Source organism: Argiope bruennichi, chromosome X2, assembly GCF_947563725.1.
Source record: "Argiope bruennichi chromosome X2, qqArgBrue1.1, whole genome shotgun sequence".
NCBI classification, from domain to species: domain Eukaryota; kingdom Metazoa; phylum Arthropoda; class Arachnida; order Araneae; family Araneidae; genus Argiope; species Argiope bruennichi.
Window position 1 is genome coordinate 85,488,495 of NC_079163.1, and position 24,382 is coordinate 85,512,876.

The following is a 24,382-nucleotide window of genomic DNA, read 5'->3' on the forward strand; positions in this document are numbered from 1 at the left end:
TGCAGATATTTAATTTTTTTTAAAGACCACGCGTCAAATTTTATAATATTCCCATAAAATATCTAGTTTTTTTTCTCCCATCTTTTGAAACAATAGCTTCATTCTATCAGTTTCTGAAGCTAAAAAGTGTGAAAAGATAACAGCATGTATAGAATAAATATTATTGCAAAGACTACTTTTATTTAATGTATATCTTTGTTTTTATCAAAATTATGTGCATTTACTGAAATAATGTCAAAAAGGCATGCTTTTAAAATATGATACTTCGTTATAGTTTTTGTCATTACTGTTCTCTGAAAATGGAACTATTGGAATATTTTATTTTCATTCAGAACTTAAAAATAACAATTTTTTTACTTTCGAAATGGAATATCTCATTTTATTTTTATGTAAATATTTTTGTAATTTATAATTTGGCTAAATCCAAACATTTCTCCTTTTCACATATTTGAGTAAAATGAAAAATGTAAGCTCAGAGCTTAAATACTGAGTACTAAAATAAAATTTTTCCTTTTGTATTTCAAAAATAACAATTGTGTGAAAATTCTTCAATAAAGGCATAATCCCCTAGGTTTTAATACATCGAAAACTGCTTCGGAATCAAAACTTGATGAGTGATTCCAAAATGACCAGAATCATATTTGATACCTAAATTGCCAACCATTAGAAAACTCGATTCTTATTTCTTCTAAATAGCGGTACAATTTATTTGTTATTTGCACCATCCAGCTAAAAGCGGCTTACAAATCTTTTATATTTTATTCTGTTATTTAATTTATTTCGCTCTATTTTTTTTCTGGGCAAAAGGGAAGTATTTTGAAGAAATATAATCAATTACCGAGACGAATTACTCACATTACAAACGTAATCGCGAGTACTTTTAACATAAAATGCACATAGTATTGCATTGTTGGGTGAAGTGGCATTCATTTTTACTTTTTTGTATATCAAGTATGTAAGGAGAAAGTATTGTAATCATCAAAAAATTTGAACTCGAAATTTTGATGAATCTCCACATTTCATATCTCCCTGAGTTGAGAAGTATATTTTTTAAATTCTGTCTATCTGCCTTTTAATATGAAAATACAAATTGTTTTGAGCTAGAAGGATGAAATTTGGTATTAGGTCATTACACCAAATGTGCAGACGTCTAACGAATTTTGGAACAATTCAACAAATTGCAGTTCTGAGTCAAATTTTGTTTCTAAATGTTGCGAAAAAAAAAAAGTTTTCAAAATTTGATTTTTTTACTATACTACGAAGCACAAAACGTTCATGTGTGAACTCTGAAAAAAAAATCTAAGCAATCGTTGCGTTTACAGCTTTGTCCAGGGTCCACAATTATATGCGGAGGGAGGGTGCATAACACAAAAAGTATGCGAGAAAGTTTCGGGCAGACCACACCCCTTGTTTCTCCCCCTTCTGTGAAAAGTGCAATGAATTTCAAAATGCAGTTGAGTGCAGCTCCTGATTTGTGTTACTTGAGCTCGTGGTAAATACAGTTTAGAAGAAATTCTCTTAAAAAATGAAAAAATTCATGTAAAAATGTAAAATAAACATTACAAACCGATTTCAATTCTGGCCTATTAAAGCTTCGAATAAATTATAGGTTTCTGCACAATATAACGGAAATAAATTGCACAGAAGTGCGAATTTACGAAACAATGATTAATAATTTGAATATCATTCGCAAGGACGTTGGGTACGTTGGTAAGAGTTTGTTTTCTATTTTTGTTCTGTTTTTTATTTTATTTCTCGACGGATAGTCGCAATCATCAGCTCGTGCGTATAGGTTATTTTTTTTTTTTTATCAGCAACGTGTTTCCTTTTGTGTATTGTTAATTTCGGGCAGGAAACAATTATTGCTGAGAGAGGAAGTTCAATGCTTAAAGTTTCAAAACGCTGAATTTTCTAGTATTTTTTTCTCTTCCAAGAAGTCTTTTATATGCAAGCATGATCTTTGCACATTGAATTAAAAAAAAATTTCAAGACATTAATTTAAGTTAAGAATCATGACTTTTGTTAAAAGTATGAGTCTGTTTTTGAGACGCAAGAATTACAAAAATATATTGGCACTAATCTGCGTGCACTGTGAATTTATGCTTTAGAAGCAAAATTTTAAAATGTAGTTATTTCATTGAAAGCTTTCACCACTTATATGAGATTTCGTAAGGAATTTTTCGACTGAAATCTAATTTCAGTCGTGAATGCATTTATTAATTTACTATCACTAAAATTACGAAACTAATTTGACTTTGTTTATCCTTCTTATGTATTAAAAAATTCGAAATGTAAGATTTCAGTTTTGAGTTTCATTAAAACTATTATGTTAAATACATAAATAACATAAAATGTGTTCCAAATTAAAAGAATATATTGATAAATATAAAAATTTCATCGCTAGACAAAACGTTCTATTAGATTCAACAGATATCTTTAAAATTTCTTATAAATATAATTAAATAAATTTCATTATTTTACGCAATAAAAACTGAACTTAACAATAAACTAATTGAAGTAGTCTTAAAATTGAGAAGTATTGACTCTCGAGAAAGGGTTTATATAATTATGCTGGTACTAAGATTTATCATACACATTTTTCAAATAGCTAAGTGCAAATTATTTTCCTGATAATATAAAAAGATTCAACTTGCATTTAACCTCATAGCTTTTTTACTTTCTTTTATATACCTAAAAAAATTAATTAATCTTCTTTTCCATTCTTTTCTATACTTGAGTTAATTAAATACATATAAGCTTAAAAAGATGATTCATTGGAAAATAATTTAATCACAAATTCTCACCTATTCTAATTGATTTCAAAGCACACTAATACAAATTTGATAAAATTAATTTATAAATATTTTTGACAGATTTCTTTTATTCTTAGACTAGGCAAATAGCAAAAACAAAGAAATGGGCATTGTCACATTATGATACTTGAAATAGCGAAAATTTTGAAAAAAAAATGAGGGTATAAGCTGTAGCAAAGACATAAATAAGAAATGTTATAAAATGACACTTTTTATTTCTTAAGATTATTCAGTAAAAAAGTAGATAAATAAATTTTAAAAACTACACAAAGCTAATAATTTAAAAAAAAATCTGTTATCTTTAATTTCCATGTCAGAATAGAGGCTTCCACTTACATTGAATAACCGTTTGATGATATAAATAAAGTTTAAAGTATAAGTTAAAGTAAAGTATCTTGCATACATGTATAAACTTTTTACAAAAATTATCTAAGCAAAATTATTATATTTAATTTATATTATTTAATTATTATTTTAATTTAACTTTATTATTTAATACTTAACCACATTTCCTTTCATTCTTTTTTTTCTTCCACTTACATACCGTCCAACGTTTGAGAGCAAGCTATTAGAAATAGAGCTGAAATGAAATGTTTGTATAGTTATTTGAGATATAATCAGAATGGTATTTTAATTTTTTAAGCACTCAATAGCAGTAAATAAGTTTTTTAATGTTAAGTAATTTGTATTTCTTTCATATATCTTTAACCTTTAATAGCCATAATTTATAAATTCGGCCGTCATTATATCAATAGTAGTTTCGAATTCAATTCAGAGTAAGCAAGTGGATAAAATAGAATTTAAATAAGTAAAATTGGCGCTGCATTACTGATGAAATATACAAATGATATGATATTCCCCGTCTCTCCAGAGAGATTGAAATAAATTACTTTCATTTATTCGAATAAAAATTGTTGCCTCAATTCAAAGGTAAAAGATAAAAATCTGTTTACATAATTTACACAGATACTTTTATTTAGCAGATAATGAAGTTGCATTCTTCCCAACGGCAAAAATGAGTGGCTTGTAAATGATATCATTTCTTTAATTATTAATTAGTACTTTAAAAAGTTTTTTCTTCTTTAAAAACTAAAAGCCCTCGAAGAAATTTCAAGACATATTTATTCTTTTCCATTTTTTTATGTTCTCTTTTTAAAAATTCAGGTTTAAAACTGGCGCAGCATATAAATATAACTTATGTAACTGTAACTATTGAAGAAAAATTACATTCGGGGCTTTTTTTTAATGACAAACTGAACAGGGCTTGTAAAATTAGGTCTGAGCTGGATGAGACTTTACATAGGTGTGATAAAAGCATTTCTGTAAAATTTGCTGAAATTTTTGATTAAGTTTATTATATAAAGCTATATTAAATCACATTTCTATATATTGTTAAAATAGCATCTCAACACGCATAACTTAAAGTTTGAGATCATCTTTTTTTCACGAAAAATAGATTCACAGCTAGTTTACTACTTGCGAAATAAAAAAATGAAGGCAAATATTTACCGAGATTACTAACAAGTGTTTTTATGTAAGGCAATGACATGGTAAGTATATGACCTATTAGAATATTTCCTTTTTTAGATGCCTAATGACAAGAGAAAATAGCATTAAAGGCAAGCTGATGCTTATGTTGTATGTGTGAATTTTTTATTTTTTATTAGTTTCAAGTTCCATCGAACACTAAGAGAATCAGTTTATCCAAAATGGTTATACAATGTATTTATTATGGGAAGATAAACTGTTTTGAAGCTCAGTTTATGAATGCCTTCGAATTTCACACGTTTTTTTTCTTTAGATGGCGCCGTTGAACAGAAACGAACCGATTCAGTACCCAGACATTTACTCGGCAACAACCCACAGCTTCAGGATGAAATTGCTGCAATGCAAAGCGATCAGAGGGAATACGCTCTTTCAGTATTCGAGAAGAAGTTTTTGCTTTGTTCCGAAAGAGGAGATGTACCTGCGGTCAGAGCGTAAGGACTTGTAAAACTTATTTTATTACTACATGAAATATTTATAAATTGTCTTCTGGATTTTTTTTCTTGTTTTAAAGTACTAAATGTGTAATAGAATAGAAATAATGATAAATGTAATTTATTTTTACACACTTTTCTATTTTAGTTCATGTTTGTATAGATGAAATTTAGTAGTAGATTTTTCATGCACTTTTTAAAGTGCTTGAAATTTTATATTTTAAACTCATGTATACTCTAAATGACAGTGTATTAATATTTTAAGTACTTAATAATTAATTAAAATTAAAATAAGCTTAAATTTTAATCCATCTCAATATGTTTACTATCTGGCAGCAAATTTCAAAAAAATTTATATCAAGATTCCAAGTTACTTATAATAATGAACTAAATTTAAAATAAAAAATTCTACTTTTAGTGCACTATCAAAAAAGTATTTATAAAAACTGTTTTCATTATTTTTTTTGTTTTATTTTTTTAACTCCATATAATAATGCACCTTACAATTCATAATGGCACTTCTATTGATTAAAAGGTAAGGTGGATATAAGAAGTGCTGTCCATAATTGTACAGAAATATATAAATTTATGTCTTCTTCAGGACATAGAATTAATGAACAGCGTGATTCTGAATAATTTTGAAAGTTCAAAAGTGCATTCTGATTAATATTATACTGAGAGCATACGACATCTATTTAAATATATATAATAAAAGTATCAGAAGTTAAAGTTTAAAATAAATAGATTGTTTCAGTTTCTCTTAGCCAATACATTTTAAGGAAAAGTAACTTTCTAATCATTCAGCAGCTTCCTTTATCCAAACAATGGATATTTTTCAAATTTACAAAAAGAAAATAAAAGACAAAACTATTAAGATAATAGAAAGGAAGGAAGTGATGCATTCTTTTTACTGGAACTGGAAACTTTACGGAATGGAAGAAAAGGTATAATGAACTAAAAAAAATCAAAATTATTTGCTTTGTTATTTTACAAGCATCTACAGAATAAAGTTCCTTCTCATTCATATATATTTTAACAGAAATATATTTGTTTAATGGCCGTATATATTTGGCTTCAAGTTCCGAATCCTACAATGATCCGATGATGAGCATAAACATAAAGACGTAAAATCAAATGTTTTATCAAATCAAATGTTCAAACATTTATGCAAGGTGGGCAGGAGAGTATTAAATTTGCGATGATGCACAGAGACGATTCGGAATGGCATAGCTTTGAAAAATTCGAATTGCCTACTTTACGAACTAAGGCAAAATGAAATATAAAGAAGTAAATAAAGAGAGGACAAGAATTAAGAAAACAACATCTAAGTGTAGCAAAGCATTTTAATCAGGCGATTTTCCTTAACAAAAAGCTCAAATGCTAAATAGATGTTCAAAATTCCATCTACAAGCATCTGGGAGTCCCTATTATTCTGGAAGGTTCCTTGTGTATCTCTGACCTCCCCGTTAACTACAGAAACGCAATTCTTCAACTGACTCTACATGGATCTCGCACGCTTTTACTTTCATATGATTCAGAAGAAAAAAAAAACTCAAAGTATGAAAAGTCTAAATCTAGATTTATCATACATACCTGCTAGATCTTAGCAGGCAAGGAATCAAACCCCATAGCCGATGCAGTGCTTTTCAAATCTAATATTTATGCTTTATTAGACTGCACGACGGAAGAGAAGAGACACCATCATATGCTAGAATTACTCTACTCACTATTGAGAAACATATTCCTCTTCATAAAATTCGGACAGGATTAGCTATAGAAAGATCAAACCTTTTCTATTGCCCTGATGAAATAGTAAGATAATCTTCAACGGTGTCGGTCCAAAGATTTATGCAAAACTGTTTTGAGCTGCAAATGTGCAATCTAACTTTCATTCAATAATGTCTGCATTATGAAAAATGCATTCCCGATCCTACAGTGCTACATGACTCTAATCGTTTTTGTTTCACTTATCCATTCTGCAAGTTCGTCGCATTGGTGCTGAATCACTCAGTATCTGCAAATCGGTTTACAGAGTGTAAAACAAGTCCCGAAAGGGAAATAAAAACTCAAGAGCGATTTTTGTCTTTTGATTGTAGTTCAGGTTGATGAGAATGAATAGATAAACTGTGTGTATTTATTTTTAAAAATTATTTCATTTAAGGAAATCTTCTAGTTCTTATTATTTCATTATGTCTTTCTTTCTGAAAAGATAGAAAAATTATCTGCGAAAAACATTTAGCTGAGAAACAAATTTGCTAAAATTATAATAAATAAATCTAATAAAATGTGAAATAATTTTGCAAAGTAAAATAATCTAATAAAACAACAAATAACCGGTCTAATAAATTGTCAAATAATTTTGATACTGTAGATTTTTGCGATCCCATAAATTTGTAAGAATTTTAATTAAAATTACACAAAAAGTCAACTCAGCTAAGATCACAGAAATCTTCTGATACAGTTTGAGATTTGTGATCTTAGTAACCCGATTCTAACGCCATTCCATATAAAAGTTAGCTTCCATAAAAAATGCTCAAAAGTTGAATTTGATGAGATATTAGAATTTTCTCATATTCGTGCTGTGCTAACTAGCAGCTTTACTCTAAATTGAAAAATAATACAAATTTTGTGAAGTTAAGATAACTCTTATGTAATTTAGGAAAAGTCCCTTAACCTGCTGAATAAAATCTTAGAACGTTCAAAACATCCATTTAACTAATGCCACATATAGATATAATCAAGAAAATCGTTACATAAAAATGTAGTTTTGCCTCCTTTTCCTGATTTGATGGTATATCTACATTTTTCAATAAACTTATCTTTATGTTGCTGTTTTGTCTCACTTTAATTTGTCTTCCATTTTAGCTTACTGGATAAGCACAAAAGCAATAATCGGTTCAATATCAATTGTCGCGATGCTGTCGGTAGAACTGCTTTGGTTGTGGCGATTGAGAATGAAAATATGGAACTCATTGAGCTCCTGCTTACGAATGGCATTGAACCTGGAGACGCTTTATTACATGCTATTAGTGAAGAATATGTGGAAGCAGTTGAAGTGCTTTTACAACATGAAGAAAAGATATATACACCTGGAAAACCATACGTAAGTAGGTTGATATATGAATTCATTCACTGTTGATAAGTCTTAAATAAATTCTTTAAGAGCTCTTATAAAAGATACCTGCATTCTTTTCACCTTTATTTGGTTATCTATTACGGAATTTAGAAAACTTCAAATAGAAATATAATTTTTTATTAACGCTTCATTATCTTGTACAAGGAATGGACAACAAAGAATTATTAATGGAGACATGTTATAAGAACATCTTTCTTTTTTTTGGTGCAATATCATATAATACAGATATATGATATTATTTAAAAAAAATTGAAATTTATGACTTCCAGTTGAACGTTTTTTAATTTACTGGGCAGATAATGTAAACAATAATTACAGAATGTAAATATAATATGGAGATTCATTAAAGAAAGATTACTAATATCTGATGTTATATTATTAAACAGAAGACGAACATAAATTCATTTATAGAACAACGTACCTTTATCTTTCTGTAGTATCAACGAATTGTCATAAAATAGCGTTTAAACATCATGAACTGCACGCGAACTAAGATTCTTATTATATGACGTTCTTTTACCGAGAGTTAAGTAAAAGTGAATTCTTTGCTAGACATGTTTGAATAGCTGTTTACAAACAAGCAAATCAAAATATGTCAATACAATTACTCATGCTCGTGAATGTTTTTCAGTTGCAGGTCATGCCTAAAAATTAAATATGAAAATCATGATCATTACGCAAAAAAGGGAATTGCACCTGTTTAAGAAACTTTCAGTAATTTGATCGTGATTTTTTGCAACCACAAAATTCCACATTTCCATTCTATTTCATTGACATCCATCAAAACACGAAATCTATCAATTATTGAAAATAAATCTTATATTATTAAAATGAAAACGCTAACCTTCGTATTAAAAAGACAAAAGAATACAATGTAAATGCACAAGTGAAGAAAATTATATGGCTTCAACTATATATCAATTTAAGGATTTACTTATATTGGCTATACGAGGTCTTAAAACTATCCATGAAAAATCCTATATATGACGAATGTTTTTTCAGATGTGTAAAAATGAAAAATATGTCTGCAATTACTAAATAAATGCATACTTTATATACTAAATAAGTAAAACATTGACTAAATAAGTGGATATTCACAAAACATATTATAATTTTGGTACTTACAATTAAAACCACCATTCAAAATTTCAAATAATTGATATTTTACTTTTTTCTTTATAGCATTTATGACCTAGTTTTGCACGCATAAAATAAATTCCTTTGATGAAGATTTGTTTGTTTGAGTCATTCTAATTGTAAAGTCAAACTGATGTACTGACTATTGTACTTAACAGTATGTCTATGCTCTGATGCGGTACTTTGAATCGTTTTTTTTAATTGAATAAAAATCAGCAGAAAAAAAACTAAAACAATGCACTCAACATGGCTAAATGTTTCCTAACATCTATTGGGTAATATTTTCAATTTATACATAAAAGTCAAATATAAAAACAGGATTATTTCAGAGAACCTTTTCTTCAATTATGAACTTCAGAAGAATAGTCTATATGTTTCCAAAATATAAAGAGTTTATACATGAAGAAATTATAGAAAAATCCAGAGGTATCTTGAATATTGATTCGTCAGAATATATTCGAAGGAAAATGCAACTATCTTGGGGCTTTTCTTTAGCAAAACAGTGATGCACATCTTAATGCTGTATTTATTACTGCCCAAAAGCATCTCGATCGACTTGTCTTTTGTCTACCTGACACTGTCTGAAATCATATTTCATCTAAACAGCTACCTCTTAGAAGAATACGGATTAGAAAAGCGGTGCATAAAGTTATTTCTAGATTCCTTTAAATTCAGACAAACAAATTCGCAAAGTAAATATAAAGTTATTGTGAAATGGGTTCATAAATATAAAGGCAATTTGAATTGTACTCAGTTTATTTAATGAATACTGAATTGACCACTCTCTTTGTTTATTCTCCTAATTATGTACTTTCATCAATATCATTCTCCTAATTATGTTCTTTCATCAATATCATTCTCCTAATTATGTTCTTTCGTCAATATCATTCACAGAGCTGGGAAGCCGTAGACAACGAGATGGCAACGTTTACTAAAGATATCACTCCTTTAATCTTGGCGGCCCACCGTGATAATTACGAAATCATCAAACTTCTGCTGGACAGAGGAGCTTCTCTTCCCATGCCCCACGATGTCCGATGTGGTTGCGACGAATGCGTCATAGCCACTAAAGATGATTGTCTGCGACATTCAAGGTCTAGAATAAATGCATACAGGGCTCTTACCTCTCCGTCACTCATTTGCTTGTCTTCCACAGATCCCATACAAACTGCATTTAACCTCAGCTCAGAGTTGGCCAGATTGTCCCGTGCTGAGCATGAATTCAAAAGTGACTATACGGTAAGGTTCAAACAATCTTAATCCAACCTGTAAAAATCACCCAAGAGATTTTTTTTAAGTGAATATCTTATTGTAAAAGAAATAGCAACAAGATATTGTAAATGCTTGAAATGCTTTTTAATAAGAAATACCCATTTTACTTCTAAACAGATATGAAATTTAAAGAGGAGCAAATGGAGTTTGATGCTAAGAGTATTTTAATATGTTTCACTACTTTGAAGCTGATGCAGTTTGTAATATTTTTCTTCTCAAAACTATTCGAGATATAAGGTTTTATATTTTAATATCATTTCCTTCCACCAAACGTCTGATAATTTTTCGCTCCCACTAGAAAAATTGTTTTTTTATCAGATTTAAGATCTCATATATTATATATGTGTCACACACACACACACACACACACACACACACACACACACACACACACACACACACACACACACACACACACACACAACTGGCCAAAAGTATTGCAAGTTTGAGAAATTTCACGTTTTTTCAAGAATAAGACCCAAAAAAGTAATATTTTTTCATTTAAAGTGATATTTTCTAGTATAAATGTGGTGGAGAAGTTTCCAGCTATTGCGTTATCCATTTTGAAGCAATCTTCTGCAACGATTGCGTTATCCAGGTAGTTTATTATATTATAAAATCGCTCCGAGTACGAAGAATTTCATTTCGTTTGTTGCACTGTCGAAGTGTCTTCGATGTGCATTGCTTTTCAATTTAAACTGTTCATTTCTTTTTAAAATATGTGAATTAATTCGTGAGAAGCGATAGACTTATTTTAATGCATTAAGAAAACATTTCAAATGTTAGGATTGCAAATGCAATGAGTCTGCTGTTTCACGCCTTATAAAGAGATTTAAAACCAAAGGATCCGTAGATAAAAAGCCTAGAAGTGGTCGTCAGAGGTTATCTTCTAAATATTCTGATGCTACATGGACACGATTATGCCATAAAAATAAATTCGCCAGTTCTGCTACACTTGCAATGAGTCCACGTCTGTTATTGCCAGTCTCAGAACAGTTTGTAGGAGGCTCTGTGAAACTGGTTACAAAGCACAGTATCTAGAAAAATCCAGTACTGATGAAAACAATGCGGAAAAATAATTGGAGTCGTTTTTCTTTAATGTCTGACAAGCCTGGCCACGTTTGGTGTAAAACAAAGGAGAGTATGAGTTCAGAATGCTTGGTTCGTACATCAAAAGAAACAGAAAGCTTAATGGTGTAGTGGTGCATGTCATAGCAGTTAACTGGATGAATTCATTTTTTACAGGGGACCATGAATGGTCACAAGTATGTTGGTGTGCTGAAGGATCAATTGCTTCGTAGTTGTCGTGATAAGTTCAAAGGTAGAAATGGATATTTCAATAAGATCTAGTACCCTGCCATGCATCGAAAAAGATAATACAAACTTTACAATTAATTTAAAATTTCATTTCAGTTCAGTTCTGATCTCTATCTCGAAACATTCGCTTTTTTTTAGGTTAAGGCTGCATTTGCAAAGCATGGTATTAATATTCTCGCGTTGCCAGGAAACTCGCTAGATCCAAACCTCATTGAGAATTTATGGAGTATAATGGGAAATAAAATAACTGAGAATCTTCTCAGAACAGAACAAGAACTTCAGAAAACAATAATTAAAGTTTAGCACCATCAAATACCAAAAGAATTGTTGCGAAACCTTGTGGATTCTATGTTTAACAGATTGGCTGTTGTGATCGAAGCCTCAGGGGGCCCAACCAAATATTAAATGTTTTTGAGTTAACTTGAACTTTTTTTTTATCTTTTCTGATCAAAAAAATTTACATTTTTTTCTTTACTTCATTTTATTCTGAGGAACCAAAATGGATTCCGATACTGATAACCTGTACATTTTGTTTCTGTTTTATACTTTTTGAAATTAAATATTTTTTTTTGTTCACTAACTTAATTATATCTTGCTTTTTGACATAAAAAATATCACTTTAAATGAAAAAAATATTACTTTTGGGGCATTATTCTTGAAAAAGCATGAAATTTCTCAAACTTGCAATACTTTTGAACAGTACTATTATATATATATATATATATATATATATATATATATATATATATATATATATATATATATATATATATATTCAGTGATAATTCTCACAATAGTAAACATATAGGCACAGATTTCAGCAGCAGCATATTTAAAACTTTTTTTGTATACAAAAGTCTGATAATTAAAAAACAGCTCATTGTTAAAAAAATTATTATCAACTAGGAAAATATAATTCTTTAACTAAGAAATATCTAAAAATCCCTATAACAATTGCATATTTCAAAGATTAGAGGTATAACAATGTCGGGGTCAAAGAATCTTCTTTTGAAAGACCTACTTGCAACTACCCATGGTTAAAAAACCGGTTTTAACAAATCTAGACAAATATTTTCAAATCCTGGATTTCAATTTGAGTCATTGAAAAAAACTAATGATATAAATTATTGTTTATAACAGAGATTTCCTCAGAGCAGTTTTAAGATATCTGAGCGCCATGGGCTGGAGTGACTTAGCTCTCCATTGGAATTATAAATAGAAATTTGAGTGCCTTTGGACTAACGAAGATAACTACCTAAATCAGATAATTCAATCACCTGCTGTCTGATTCACGTTTTAAAAATTTTCAAAAAAGAATTTTGTTTAACAGCTTCCATCAGTTTTGATAGCATACATGATAGTTTCATTCATTTTATTATAAAAAAATGATTTCATTATTTAAAAAATGACTTTTATTTTTCAAAAATGCAATGATGTAATTAATATTTTAATTAGTTCAATGAACCTTATATAAATACTTTGTATTTTTAAAAAATTTTCCATAAAAATATACATACACATATGTTATGTTTATCGTTTCAGCTAAATTCACTTTTCCAAATAAGTGTATGACAAAATGTACATTCTTTTGATCCAGAAAGTTCAATTCAATTTGTGAATTTATACAATTTGTTCTTCGCTGTCTGATTCTATTTTAACATTGATCTAAAAGTTTTTTTTTTTTTTTTTTTTTTTTTTGGCTTGCCTAAGCTTATCCGCTTCATTTCTAACTGATGTTCTATGAATCATCTCATCCAAAGTGTATTGAATATTAGTAAAAAAATATTAACTTTACTTTGTAAACATGTTTTATCTTTACGAGAAAAAGTTATTTTACGCAAGAATGTATTAAAGTTATACCTAAAAAGGATGCGGTTACTGTTTTGTATCAAAAACAAATCAGTCTCTTTACCATAGGTAAAAGAGAAATGAATCTTTTTTTTTTTTTTTTTTTTTTTTTTTTTTTGCTTTAGTCTTATACATATGCATGTAAGTGACACCACCAAAGAAGCTATATATAATTTTTTTAATATTATCTTAATCTGTCTCTTTGTCTCAAAAAATATGTCACTCTTTAACATATAAATAAATAAATAACCTAGAAATCTAGCATTACCCACTTTTCAAGCATCTCAAATGATTAGATTTACAAGTTTGATTATAATATTTCTTTGAGTTTATTATATCAATGGTAAACAACTATGCAAAGATAGTTTTACCCCATGCTTGCGCAATCCTGCCATTAAGGTGCTACTCCAAAGACTGTAAATGAAAGATCTACCTTTCAATATGAATGCATTATCACTACGCACGGAATTTGTAGGGAAAAAAATAACGTGATTTTTCCTCATTTCACAACACTTTATTTTCTTCCTCGTTTATTTAATTCGATAGATATTTGTTATACTCAAAGAAAGATATTTTGCTGTTAATCACCGTTTCTTGAAACATTTGTAGCGTTAATAGAAGGGTAGAATAGAAATTTCATTTGAATAAGAATTTGATAATCTTGCTTTCAGATCCTGCGAAGTTACTGAATGAGAATTTTGCATCATTCATATCGCTGAATGTAAAAATTAAGCAAAATATATAAATGTTGGAGCATTTATATTGCATTATTTAGCCACATTTATAGAAATGTCACTAAAATGTCAACAAAAGGAAGTATTCTATATTTGTTTGTTACCTTATAACTTTAAATGATCAATACTATATATATATATTTATTTCTTGGATCTCGGAAACGGCTCAAATTTTATGTCAATGGCTCAAAGTTATAAATCAAATATTATTTGGATCAAATTTTATGTTTAGATAAGGTTTTGCTCTTTAAGTTTATCTGTATAAGTGTCTTACCTGAAAAAACGAGATTTTAAGCGCACACGCACACTCTTTTTATTTATAACTAACTATTAGAACCTTTTTCTATCTGCTCTCATACAGAAAATGTCATATAGCGCCATCCTGTAAATTTTTGTGGTATTTGCATTGTTGCCATAGGATGATAACCTACTGGTAATGGCGCTATATGACATTATCCGAATGCGTACATGTTCAGCTCACATCTAATAGCAACAATTATTATACTTACCAAATGGAATAACATGTTAAACGAAGTACAATCATGAATTTTTTTAAATCACCAGTTCATATGTAGGTAAGATTGAAAAATATTCATATGTAATCAGTATGTGATTACATCAATAAATATTTTCTTCAAAAAAGCTGCCTACCGAAGCTTGGTCTCCCAAGTATTTTAACAATGTAGTTTAGAGTGTTTGGGATGAATACACCGAAAAACAAATAAGATTATATATTTTAAATGCCAAAATTAAACGCAATGAAACTCTCTGGTATTTTTTGCTTTGGCTGCAGAACTATCTTTAAATTGTTAAAATTATGTAAACTCTTTTAGACCTTACATTCTGAAACTTCCATAAATTCTTACAAATAAGTAAGTTTTGTTATATTTGTAAGCTCTGAAAATTTATTTTTTATTCAGCGCTGCTTTGACTTAAGATCTACATAAAATACTAGTTTTTTAATAAATTCCTATGAGAAATAGATTCCCGATATATTTTATCAGCATGTATTAACGAATATTTTTAGTGTTTGTTTGTCCTCTTTTCAAAACAGATATTTCCAAGTAATGATGTACTCGTATAGTTTCAATTTAAAACAGGTGTATATAAAGATGTATGTATAAAAGATACAGTATATAAATTTTAATTTAAAAGTGATTATGATCCAAAATTAACAATTGCAATTATGAAAAAAAAAATCATTTTAGCGAAGTACGAAGTTTTGAATGAAAAACTGCTGTTATAAGTATATAAAATGATATTTTAATTTCAATTCTAATTAATTTTCAATGTTTTGTCGTAATTCAACTCATATTAACTTCATTCTAGAATATCCTCTTATTTCCTGCTCCCATTTTACTTTTTTTATTTAATAAATGCAACAAAAGTTCTGTGAAAATGCTTTTGTCAGCAGTTCCCACGCTCCGCGTGAAGGGATAGAAAATTGTTTAGCAAGCACATTCTTTTTAAAAAGATCCCTGTGTTTCCCTTGCTTGGGTCGGCGCGTGTAGTGAAAATCCCTATCGAAATCTCATTGCATTTAAGCAATGTGAAAAAGTATTTTCTTTATCGATATCTCATGTTATATAAGACCAGAGATAATTTATTTCTGTCTTCTTCTCTTGCCTAATCTGTTGCTGTGAGTGGACGTGCTTTGTTGACGCTTCTTGTAAATAAATTATGTCTTCCTGGGATGGATTGAAGCGAATTTTAAAATGCAAAGTGTCTTCACTTCTTCGAAACTCTCATCTGATTCAAAAAATTATTATGCTTACATTTTATATATATATTCTTACAGATCATTTCGTTTATTAGTTAACTCAAAATTATTTTTTACATATATTTTTTCTTAGGAACTTCGATTAAAGTGTGAACAATATGCTTCTGACCTTCTAGACCATACGAGAACATCTTATGAACTTGAAGTCATGCTTAATTATGATCCTAACGGTCCTTTGTTTGAAAAAGGGGAGCGAATGAAGCTGGAAAGATTAAAATTAGCCATTATATGTAAGCAAAAATCGGTAAGTAAGCATTCAAACCATCGTGCTTCTGTAGTCTAGCGTATTGAAAGTAATAAGATTTCGTGTCAATTTTAAGCTATATTAATTCAATTGAGGAAAAGGTTAGTAAAATGAGGGATCAATAAGAAGTGGAAATCATTTAAAATATTCTTTTAAATAAATCCTTAGATCTAAACGAAGTTAAATACTAACTGACTGTCACGCTGCTTTTGATACTTAGTGGTACATTCCTTGAAGTGATCGTGAAAAAGAAGTTCCAAAGGGAATTATATAGGCAAATTATCTTTTTATCTTCAAAGGAACAATTGGGTTTATATGGAACGATTTAAATTTGCCTTTTTTTTGTAAATTGACTTTAAGTTAGCATTTTAATCGACGTACTTATTGAACTGGGATGGAGCATAAGAAAAATGCTTCAAAATCAGTTGTCACTTTTTCAGCTAGCTATAGCTTAGATTCTGCTTCCTTTTTTTTACCTTTAACTAACGTTATTCGATCGTCAATTTTTTCTTGTCTACAGACAATATAATAAATTGTATTGTAGTACAGAAAAGTATTTTTACTGTAACATATATCTTGGTGCAAGTTACAACGTTCTTTTCTTCCTACAGCGAATTATATCTATTCCAAAATCATTAACCCTTAAAAGTAATGTACCCTCTGAAAAACATCGGAAGATTCTAATTAAGTAATAGTTTCTGTATGTTCCAATGCTCAATTTTTGTATGCAGACATACGTTTATTATCTTATAAAAATTACAAGATTACTTATTTTGAGTTTAAAAGGAAAATATACTTTTGATATAATCATCTTTTCTTTTTAGTTTGTAGCCCATCCAAATGTTCAACAACTTTTAGCCTCCGTGTGGTATGAAGGAAGTCCTGGATTCCGAAGAAAAAACTTGGTTGGACAGTTGATGGATATTTCTAAAATGGCCACAATGTTTCCTATATATTCAATGGCCTACATGATGGCTCCAAACAGCTCTCTTGGACAGACAATGAAAAAACCATTTACAAAATTCATCGTTCATTCATCTGCTTATTGCTTTTTCTTGTGTATGTATTATGATGTCTGATATATTTTTTTTATCTTTAATAAATTTTCAATCAGAACTATAACAATTTACCTACCAGAATTTCAATCATTCATTTCCTTGATTCAGGTAGAAGAAAAATAGCAGGACGCTGTTGAACGATTAACTTTAAAATAAAAAGGAGACACTTTTCTGTATGAAGGAATGGAACAATTATAATATATCATTAATTCTCTTTTGTCTAAAGATCTGTGAAATTAAATTTGTGCATGTTAAAGATCTAACAATCTAAGGAATGTGAAGAGGGCAAATAGTATTTTTACAACTTCAATTTTTCTTTGACAACCATTTATTTTTTTACTTTTATAGTTTGTTACGAAAAAAAAAGAAAAGAAAAGGGGAAACACACACACGCACGTACACAATGAACCCCATACAAAATTATTAGAAAAAATTCTACACCCTATTCTGTCACATTTTTTTTTACTCAGTTTATATTTTCTTGAATGATATGCGTTATTAGGGAAAATCATTTAAGTACATTGCTTAGCAAAAAAATTTTAAAATACTTCTAATATTTTTCTCTTCTATCAGAATAAAATTTTATCCTTACTTTAAAAATTTTTTCCTGTCAGCGAGGATTTCTTGAATATTCCACAGCATTAATTAGTTTCGGCAGTTATTATATACCAGAAAAATTTCTTTTAAGGTTAGTATGACTTACAGTTTTTTAAAAATACCAACATAATTTTTCAATACTTAGAGGTCTAAATCCAAGTGTTAATCGGGACGCCATTTTCGATGAAGTGGACTAACTCAAACAGTATCTCGGGGCCAAATTTTAACTCCTTCAGCTATAAAATTTTCAATTATATACGGCTTTTTCAGATGTTACCTATGGATCTTTAAGTTTCCAAAAAAATTATCTATGGCTGCACGGATATACAAGTATGCGACGTTCAAGAAATAAAGATCAAATCAAAGCTATTTTGAACGTTCAGTAACATTATTTGTTGTTGCGCTTCACTATGTTTCGTCAACGGTCTCAAAAGCAATTTTTAGATTTATCAAACGCAGATGGTTTGATGCTATTAAATTTTTTATTAAATTTCTTTAAAAACTTTTGTTTAAAAAACCTTGTTTTCTATTGTGAAGTTTATTTCCTTTTAAAGCATGTTTTTTAAATAATTAATAATTAGATAGTAATTCTTATTACATTCGAATGTTTTCAGCATTAAATATAAAAATAGTTTGGAATTTTTAAGAAAAAAAATAGATAAGATACATATTTTCCAAATATTACAAAAACACCCATGAAAAATACCAAAAACTTCTAATCCACAGTGAGACTAACGGTTGAAATATAGTGAAACTTCTCTATATGTTTTTCTTCTTAAATTTCTCGTAATTCTAAAAGTCGAAAAAAACCGTTTTATGAATGATATGCCATTATGCATGGTGATTTTCCGAAAGGACAGCTAAGGAAGCGGCAAAGTCTGTTTTAAAGGAAAGAATTACTTATGAGATATAAGAAGGATATAGAAATATAGCGGCTTTTAAAAGGTAACAAGCACTTCCATTTTATTGATTTGGTAAACATTTTGCAATTACTTTTTACAAAGCATTCCATAAAAATTTCATTTGCTTTCCTTGGTGTCTTTTTAGTACTACTTATCATGGCATCGCAAAGAGTTGAAACGTTGGTCATGGAATGGATAGGGACTGATTTTTTTTTAGAGAAAGTTCGAAGTGACCAAGAGCACGAAAGAGGCAAACCGCCAGGACTAGTGGAGTCAGCAATAGTTTTATTCGTCTTAGGTAAATATCTATAAATATACATTTTTAATGCAAATTTTAGAATAACCTAATTGTTTTAATTCTCTAATTAATTTCTTATAACTTCTTAAATGTTATTTATGTAATTCAGTTCGATTTACTAAAATTTCGTGTTCAGCTTTCTTTGAAATGAACCTTTCCCACAGTAAAGAAAAGCAAATGGCATTTTTTAAGTTTAAATTCAAGCAATATAGAATTAAATTGAAATCATTTTGCCAATAATTTCCTATCTAAGAAAAATCTTCACCATGGAACACTTTTAAAATTGGATAGAAGAAAACAATAATCATTTTTGGTATAAAGAAATTATAACAAATTTTGAACTCAAAGTTTTATCAATTTTGTGAATTCTTATCTCGAAATGAGTTATAAAACACTATGTAGCCCTGTGTTAAATGGTTCTTTTTAAAATTATAACAAAAAGAAACTTACCATTTTTTTTCACCATTCAAAAAAGAAACTCTGAAAATCTATCACAAATGCCTTCAATGAAAATTCTGACAGCTATACTCAATCTCTTGCTCCTAAATATTGAAAAACTGAGAATTATAAACATCTTCAAAAACTTTCTTAGTAACAGTTAAGTAGTTGAATTGATAAAGTGAAAAACTTCACAAAAAGTGCTTAAAATTAATGACAAATTTCATCACATGATGTAAAAATATTGATGTAGTTGGCTTTGTTTTTTAAGATGATAATTATATTTTTGTGTGTGATGAAACCTATAAAAAATGCACAATGACACAAGACATATTATAATCCTGTTTGATGCTCATGGAAAAATTTCCAGCATTTGTTATTGCTGTGATTTCATTATTACTGCAAATAAAACAATCAGCCAAAGTAGCAAATATTGAAGGCATTGAAAAATTAAAGTATTTCACATTTAATACATTTGATATTTCAGCATTATTGGATATACAGCTGACTAATCTTTCTAAATGCTTTGAATTGGAGAAAATAACTACTTTACTGGTTCGAATTTTTTGGTAACCCTTTATATTAAAATGCGTAAATTAAATCTTGGTATAATTAGAATGCTTCAGTATGCAATTATATTCCATTGTAAATTATGAAAGCGATGTATGACTCAACTTCTTTAAATAATAATTTTAAAAAACTGGTGGAACTTTGTAAGCTGAAGACTCAGTGCATTTGAAAGGTAATAGTCAATAAATAACGAAAATTAATTAATTAATCACTACTCACTTCTCCTGCTGTCAACAAAAGTATCTTGATTCGCTGTGTTACGTCATTACTAATTTTTGATCATCTTAACCAATAAAATCACATATCAATTCCTTAAACAAAACATCTTTCAAAAGAGAACCGAATCAGGAGAACTCAGTGGAAGAGTTCTAGTATCTGCTGCCAGAGGGTCATGCGTTCGCAACCTGATTGCGATTGAATTCGCAGGTCTCTACGTCTTTCTATAATGTGTTTCAAAGTTGCGTATTTAACTCCATGCCCATTCCATGCTGTCAAATGACTTTCATTCTGGATAAGAGCGCCACTTGAAGCATTACCTTTTCTGAGATCTGTCTCAAAATAATAGTCATAATGGAACATTAATCAAATTGAAGTAATCCAAATCGAAAATGCTGGATTCCGAAGATCGGGCTTATGTCCTAGTAAAATTTTACTTAATAGCTTTAATGAATGTTTCAACGATATTAATATACAATATCGTTTAAATAAACTATCTAAATATTCAGGGTGACTTTCAAACATTGAAACACTGCAGAAAGAAGGAATTAATTTTAAGTGATTGATAAAATAATTTAACTCTCTATTTCTGCATTTGAAAACTTTTTAATAGTACAGGTGATTTTTTATATACAACAAAAGTTTAGAATCGTTTTAAAAACGGAAGTCAAAAGAGATAAAAAGTAAAAAAAAAAAAAAACTCTTCATTCGCGTATTTACTGTAGGTAAAATCTTTAAGTAATTAAAATACTTTGGCTTTAATAGACTGTCAATCAACTTTTGTATACTAATACCTTAACGATCAATCTAGGACTGGTCATTTACTCTCTGTTAGAGTCGACCGCATTGAAAAAATTCGTGAATAATATGAAGAAATTTATAACATTCTGCAAATATAATGAGCGTGGAAAAGAGCGTGAGTCGTAGAACTCGTGGTATAGATTCTATGCAGTCCTATTCTTATAAGTACGACTTTCTTCCATTTGCCCGATACACTATGTATAAAATTACATATGAGAGGCTGTTGATTCCGAAGAAAGCAATATATTTTGTAAAAAAATACCTATTCCTATTTCGGCGAGAGGTATATTTATTAGGAAATTAATGGAATCAAATCAAAGAATAGAAATGAATTTCATCCGTTTAATAAAATATTCTCTTATCTCTTTTCACCTGTAAAAGCGACATATATTAAATCTTAGATGTGTTTCATATTTAAATTTTCAAAATGCATAAAAGTCGGTTGCATATAAAAGTAAATCATTTATATTAAAAAATATATAAAAAAAAATTAATCATGTAAAAGTTGTTGTTTGAAGCAAGTGATTCATTCGTTTTGTCTTTTGCAGGTTTTGTATGGGCTGAGATCAAACAACTGTGGGATGCTGGATTGCATGACTATCTTTTAGATATGTGGAATGTGGTGGATTTTTTTACAAATATGTTATATTTAACTTGCATTGGATTGCGAGTGTCATCATGGATTATCGTAAGATCAAACTATAACTTATTTAAAGTAATACTATAGTGACCGTTTGAATAAAATTTCTTGATTTTTTCAGAAGCTTATTGTTAACTAAATAGATATAAAATATTATTCTTTATGTCATTTAAAGCATTTTGCCAAATGAAACTCTATGTTTATTTCTAGAATTTTACTATTGGGGAAGGATTAAAGTCGATATATAGAGTTATATCTGTAAATATATTGTTAAATAGGTTATGTGTGATCTTCCAGCTCATAGGTATATTAGAATTGAATAAATTAGATGGGAAAATATGTCTCTTGAAAATAAAACATTTTTTTATCTCGGTACATTCTTTCAAAATGCAAATTCTTTATCGTTAATCAAAAACGCTATTCAAGATTTATTAATGAAAGATAAAAGGATTTTGCAATTTATACTAAAAATTTTACAGAACATTGCGCATTTACAGATTGATTAAATAAATGTAGACTTCAACAAAGGGGAAAACGTCAGCTATTTCTGAAATTCTTTCGAATTGTTATTCCCTTATGCCTGGAACAGATGTAACTAATGAATATTTCCCTTATACTTAAATACACAAAATACCTTCCTTATACCAGAAAAATCCCTTTTACTTGAAGGTGCTATAATTTTGAATTGAAATAACTAAGATCGCAGACAATGTGAATCTATTACTTTTTTCTTAAATTAAAAAACAGAAAAAGAAAAAAAAATAGTAGATCAATATTTCTTCTTAAATAACGTTCGAATTGGATAAACACATAAGTAGTTTGATTATTCAGCAAATCATCTTTTTTTATTTAGTTTGACTGTTGACGCAATAAATCTTCCAGAGCTCGGCTTAAAGGACGTGTTCGCGATTTTATCTAAATCTGATCTGCCTTACTTGTCCTTTTATCTATGAGCTCAAAAAAGGATTAACGATGGATGTCGTAGGGCTTCACAGTTCGACTGCCAGGAACGGTGTTATCTATACATGGTTGCTTCCATAAGTCTTTTGGGCAACTAAACTGAATCAAATCTACGTTAAGAAAATAGAAAAGTAAAATTTTATTAATTAAACAAAATTATTTTTATTAAAATTATCAAAATTACTCTCCTTTTTCATCTTTAGTTTTTAACAAATGAAAAGAATGTGCGTTCCCAGTTAATAACTGAATTTTAATACTAAGTAGCAGTCAGATATACATTCTCTTAATAATTTCAATAAAATTATCTCTAATTTTTGGCTGCATACATACTTCAGAAAGCTGAATGTTTTGGGAATAAATAAAATACTAAGCAAAGAATTTTTTTTTTAAATTTTGCTGATGTATTAAAAAACATCAATAGACCAAATAAATAGAATTATGAGCTCATTCATCTTACAGATGTGATCAATAATTTGTTGGATCTATGTTTGCAATTTGAACAGCTTGAAACACGAATGTGTTTTATTTTGCTTCTAAATAAAACATTTCATTAAAAAAAATTTGATTAATAAAGAAAAACAGAGCTACTTGGTGTTATACAGAAAAATATTTCAGTATTTACAAAATAATAATAATAATAATACAAATGCATATAAATAAAATTTTGAAAAAAAATTATGTAAAAAATGTTCAGTCAGAGAATAAAAGATGCTGCGGTTAAAATCAAAATGTTTCAGACTTATCCACACTTAATTAATAGATCAAAGTTCAGCAATTAATGATGAGTTTTTTTTTAAATATAAACTTATATATTGATTTAGATTTAATAAGAAAGTGTTCAAAGTTGAAATGGTTCTCAAGAGTTTACCAAAACATTATTACTGCCAATTTATTAAGATAACCAATCATCAATGAAAATGACAAACCAATAATAAGTTACAATTCTTTGTTTTATTAGTAATCTTAAACACATCTAGATCATAGCTATTTATGGAAAAATAGATAAAATGAAGGATGGAATCTGAAATTACATGATATAAAAAAATTACGTTGGGCATGGAAAAACATTAAATATGAAAAAATACGTAGTTTGGTGGGGAAAAATAGCTTTCAATAGCATATTCATATTTTATAAAGGTTTTCATTGGCATCGTCTTTTACATTTGGTTGCATTTATGTGTTTCGGTATTTTTAGGTGCAAAGGGAATTAAGTCGGGGTATAAACCCTTATGCTCCTAGAGAGGATTGGGACCCATATGACCCCATGCTCATTTCAGAAGGTATTTTTGGCGCTGCCAACATATTTAGGTAAATCTCATAAATATTCCCAAACATAGCGGAGATGCATTTGCCGATAACCTCCTTTACTCCCATGGTAGTTTCCAGACTTCTTAATAGTTTTCTCACATCCTTATTGAGTTCATTCTTATGAAATAGAGTCAACTTAGGTGATGTCACAAAATAGCAAAGCATATCACTGTTTTTGCAATATCGCTTTTTCCTTGCAAGATGCTCAATAGATTCCAACATGATGTTCGAACATTTGATGCGTATCAAGTGAACATGAATTCAATCTATTGCGTTACATATAGAATGATAAGCTCTTTTTCCAAAGGTAATAAAGTAAAAGTAAATATTCTTA

At 28.9% G+C, this 24,382-nt stretch overlaps 1 protein-coding gene and 1 long non-coding RNA gene across 3 annotated transcripts in view; one reads left to right on the forward strand and one right to left on the reverse strand.

Moving 5' to 3' along the window:
* The window catches only part of LOC129960021 (transient receptor potential protein-like), a 55,032-nt gene that overhangs the window by 10,951 nt on the left and 19,699 nt on the right, over positions 1 to 24,382 (forward strand). For both annotated transcript variants that reach the window (XM_056073025.1, XM_056073026.1), the window contains exons 2-9: positions 4,615 to 4,792; positions 7,658 to 7,895; positions 9,960 to 10,304; positions 16,090 to 16,260; positions 17,085 to 17,319; positions 18,963 to 19,115; positions 21,689 to 21,828; positions 23,936 to 24,048. In XM_056073025.1, the coding sequence (XP_055929000.1) occupies positions 4,615 to 4,792; positions 7,658 to 7,895; positions 9,960 to 10,304; positions 16,090 to 16,260; positions 17,085 to 17,319; positions 18,963 to 19,115; positions 21,689 to 21,828; positions 23,936 to 24,048 (1,573 nt within the window). The remainder of the gene's footprint in view (positions 1 to 4,614; positions 4,793 to 7,657; positions 7,896 to 9,959; positions 10,305 to 16,089; positions 16,261 to 17,084; positions 17,320 to 18,962; positions 19,116 to 21,688; positions 21,829 to 23,935; positions 24,049 to 24,382) is intronic.
* Positions 10,220 to 24,382, reverse strand: part of LOC129960024 (uncharacterized) — a 142,623-nt gene continuing 128,460 nt past the window's right edge. The window contains exons 2-3 of the long non-coding RNA XR_008783503.1: positions 19,566 to 19,657; positions 10,220 to 10,331 (exon numbers count right to left, since the gene is read on the reverse strand). This is a non-coding gene — a long non-coding RNA (uncharacterized LOC129960024). The remainder of the gene's footprint in view (positions 10,332 to 19,565; positions 19,658 to 24,382) is intronic.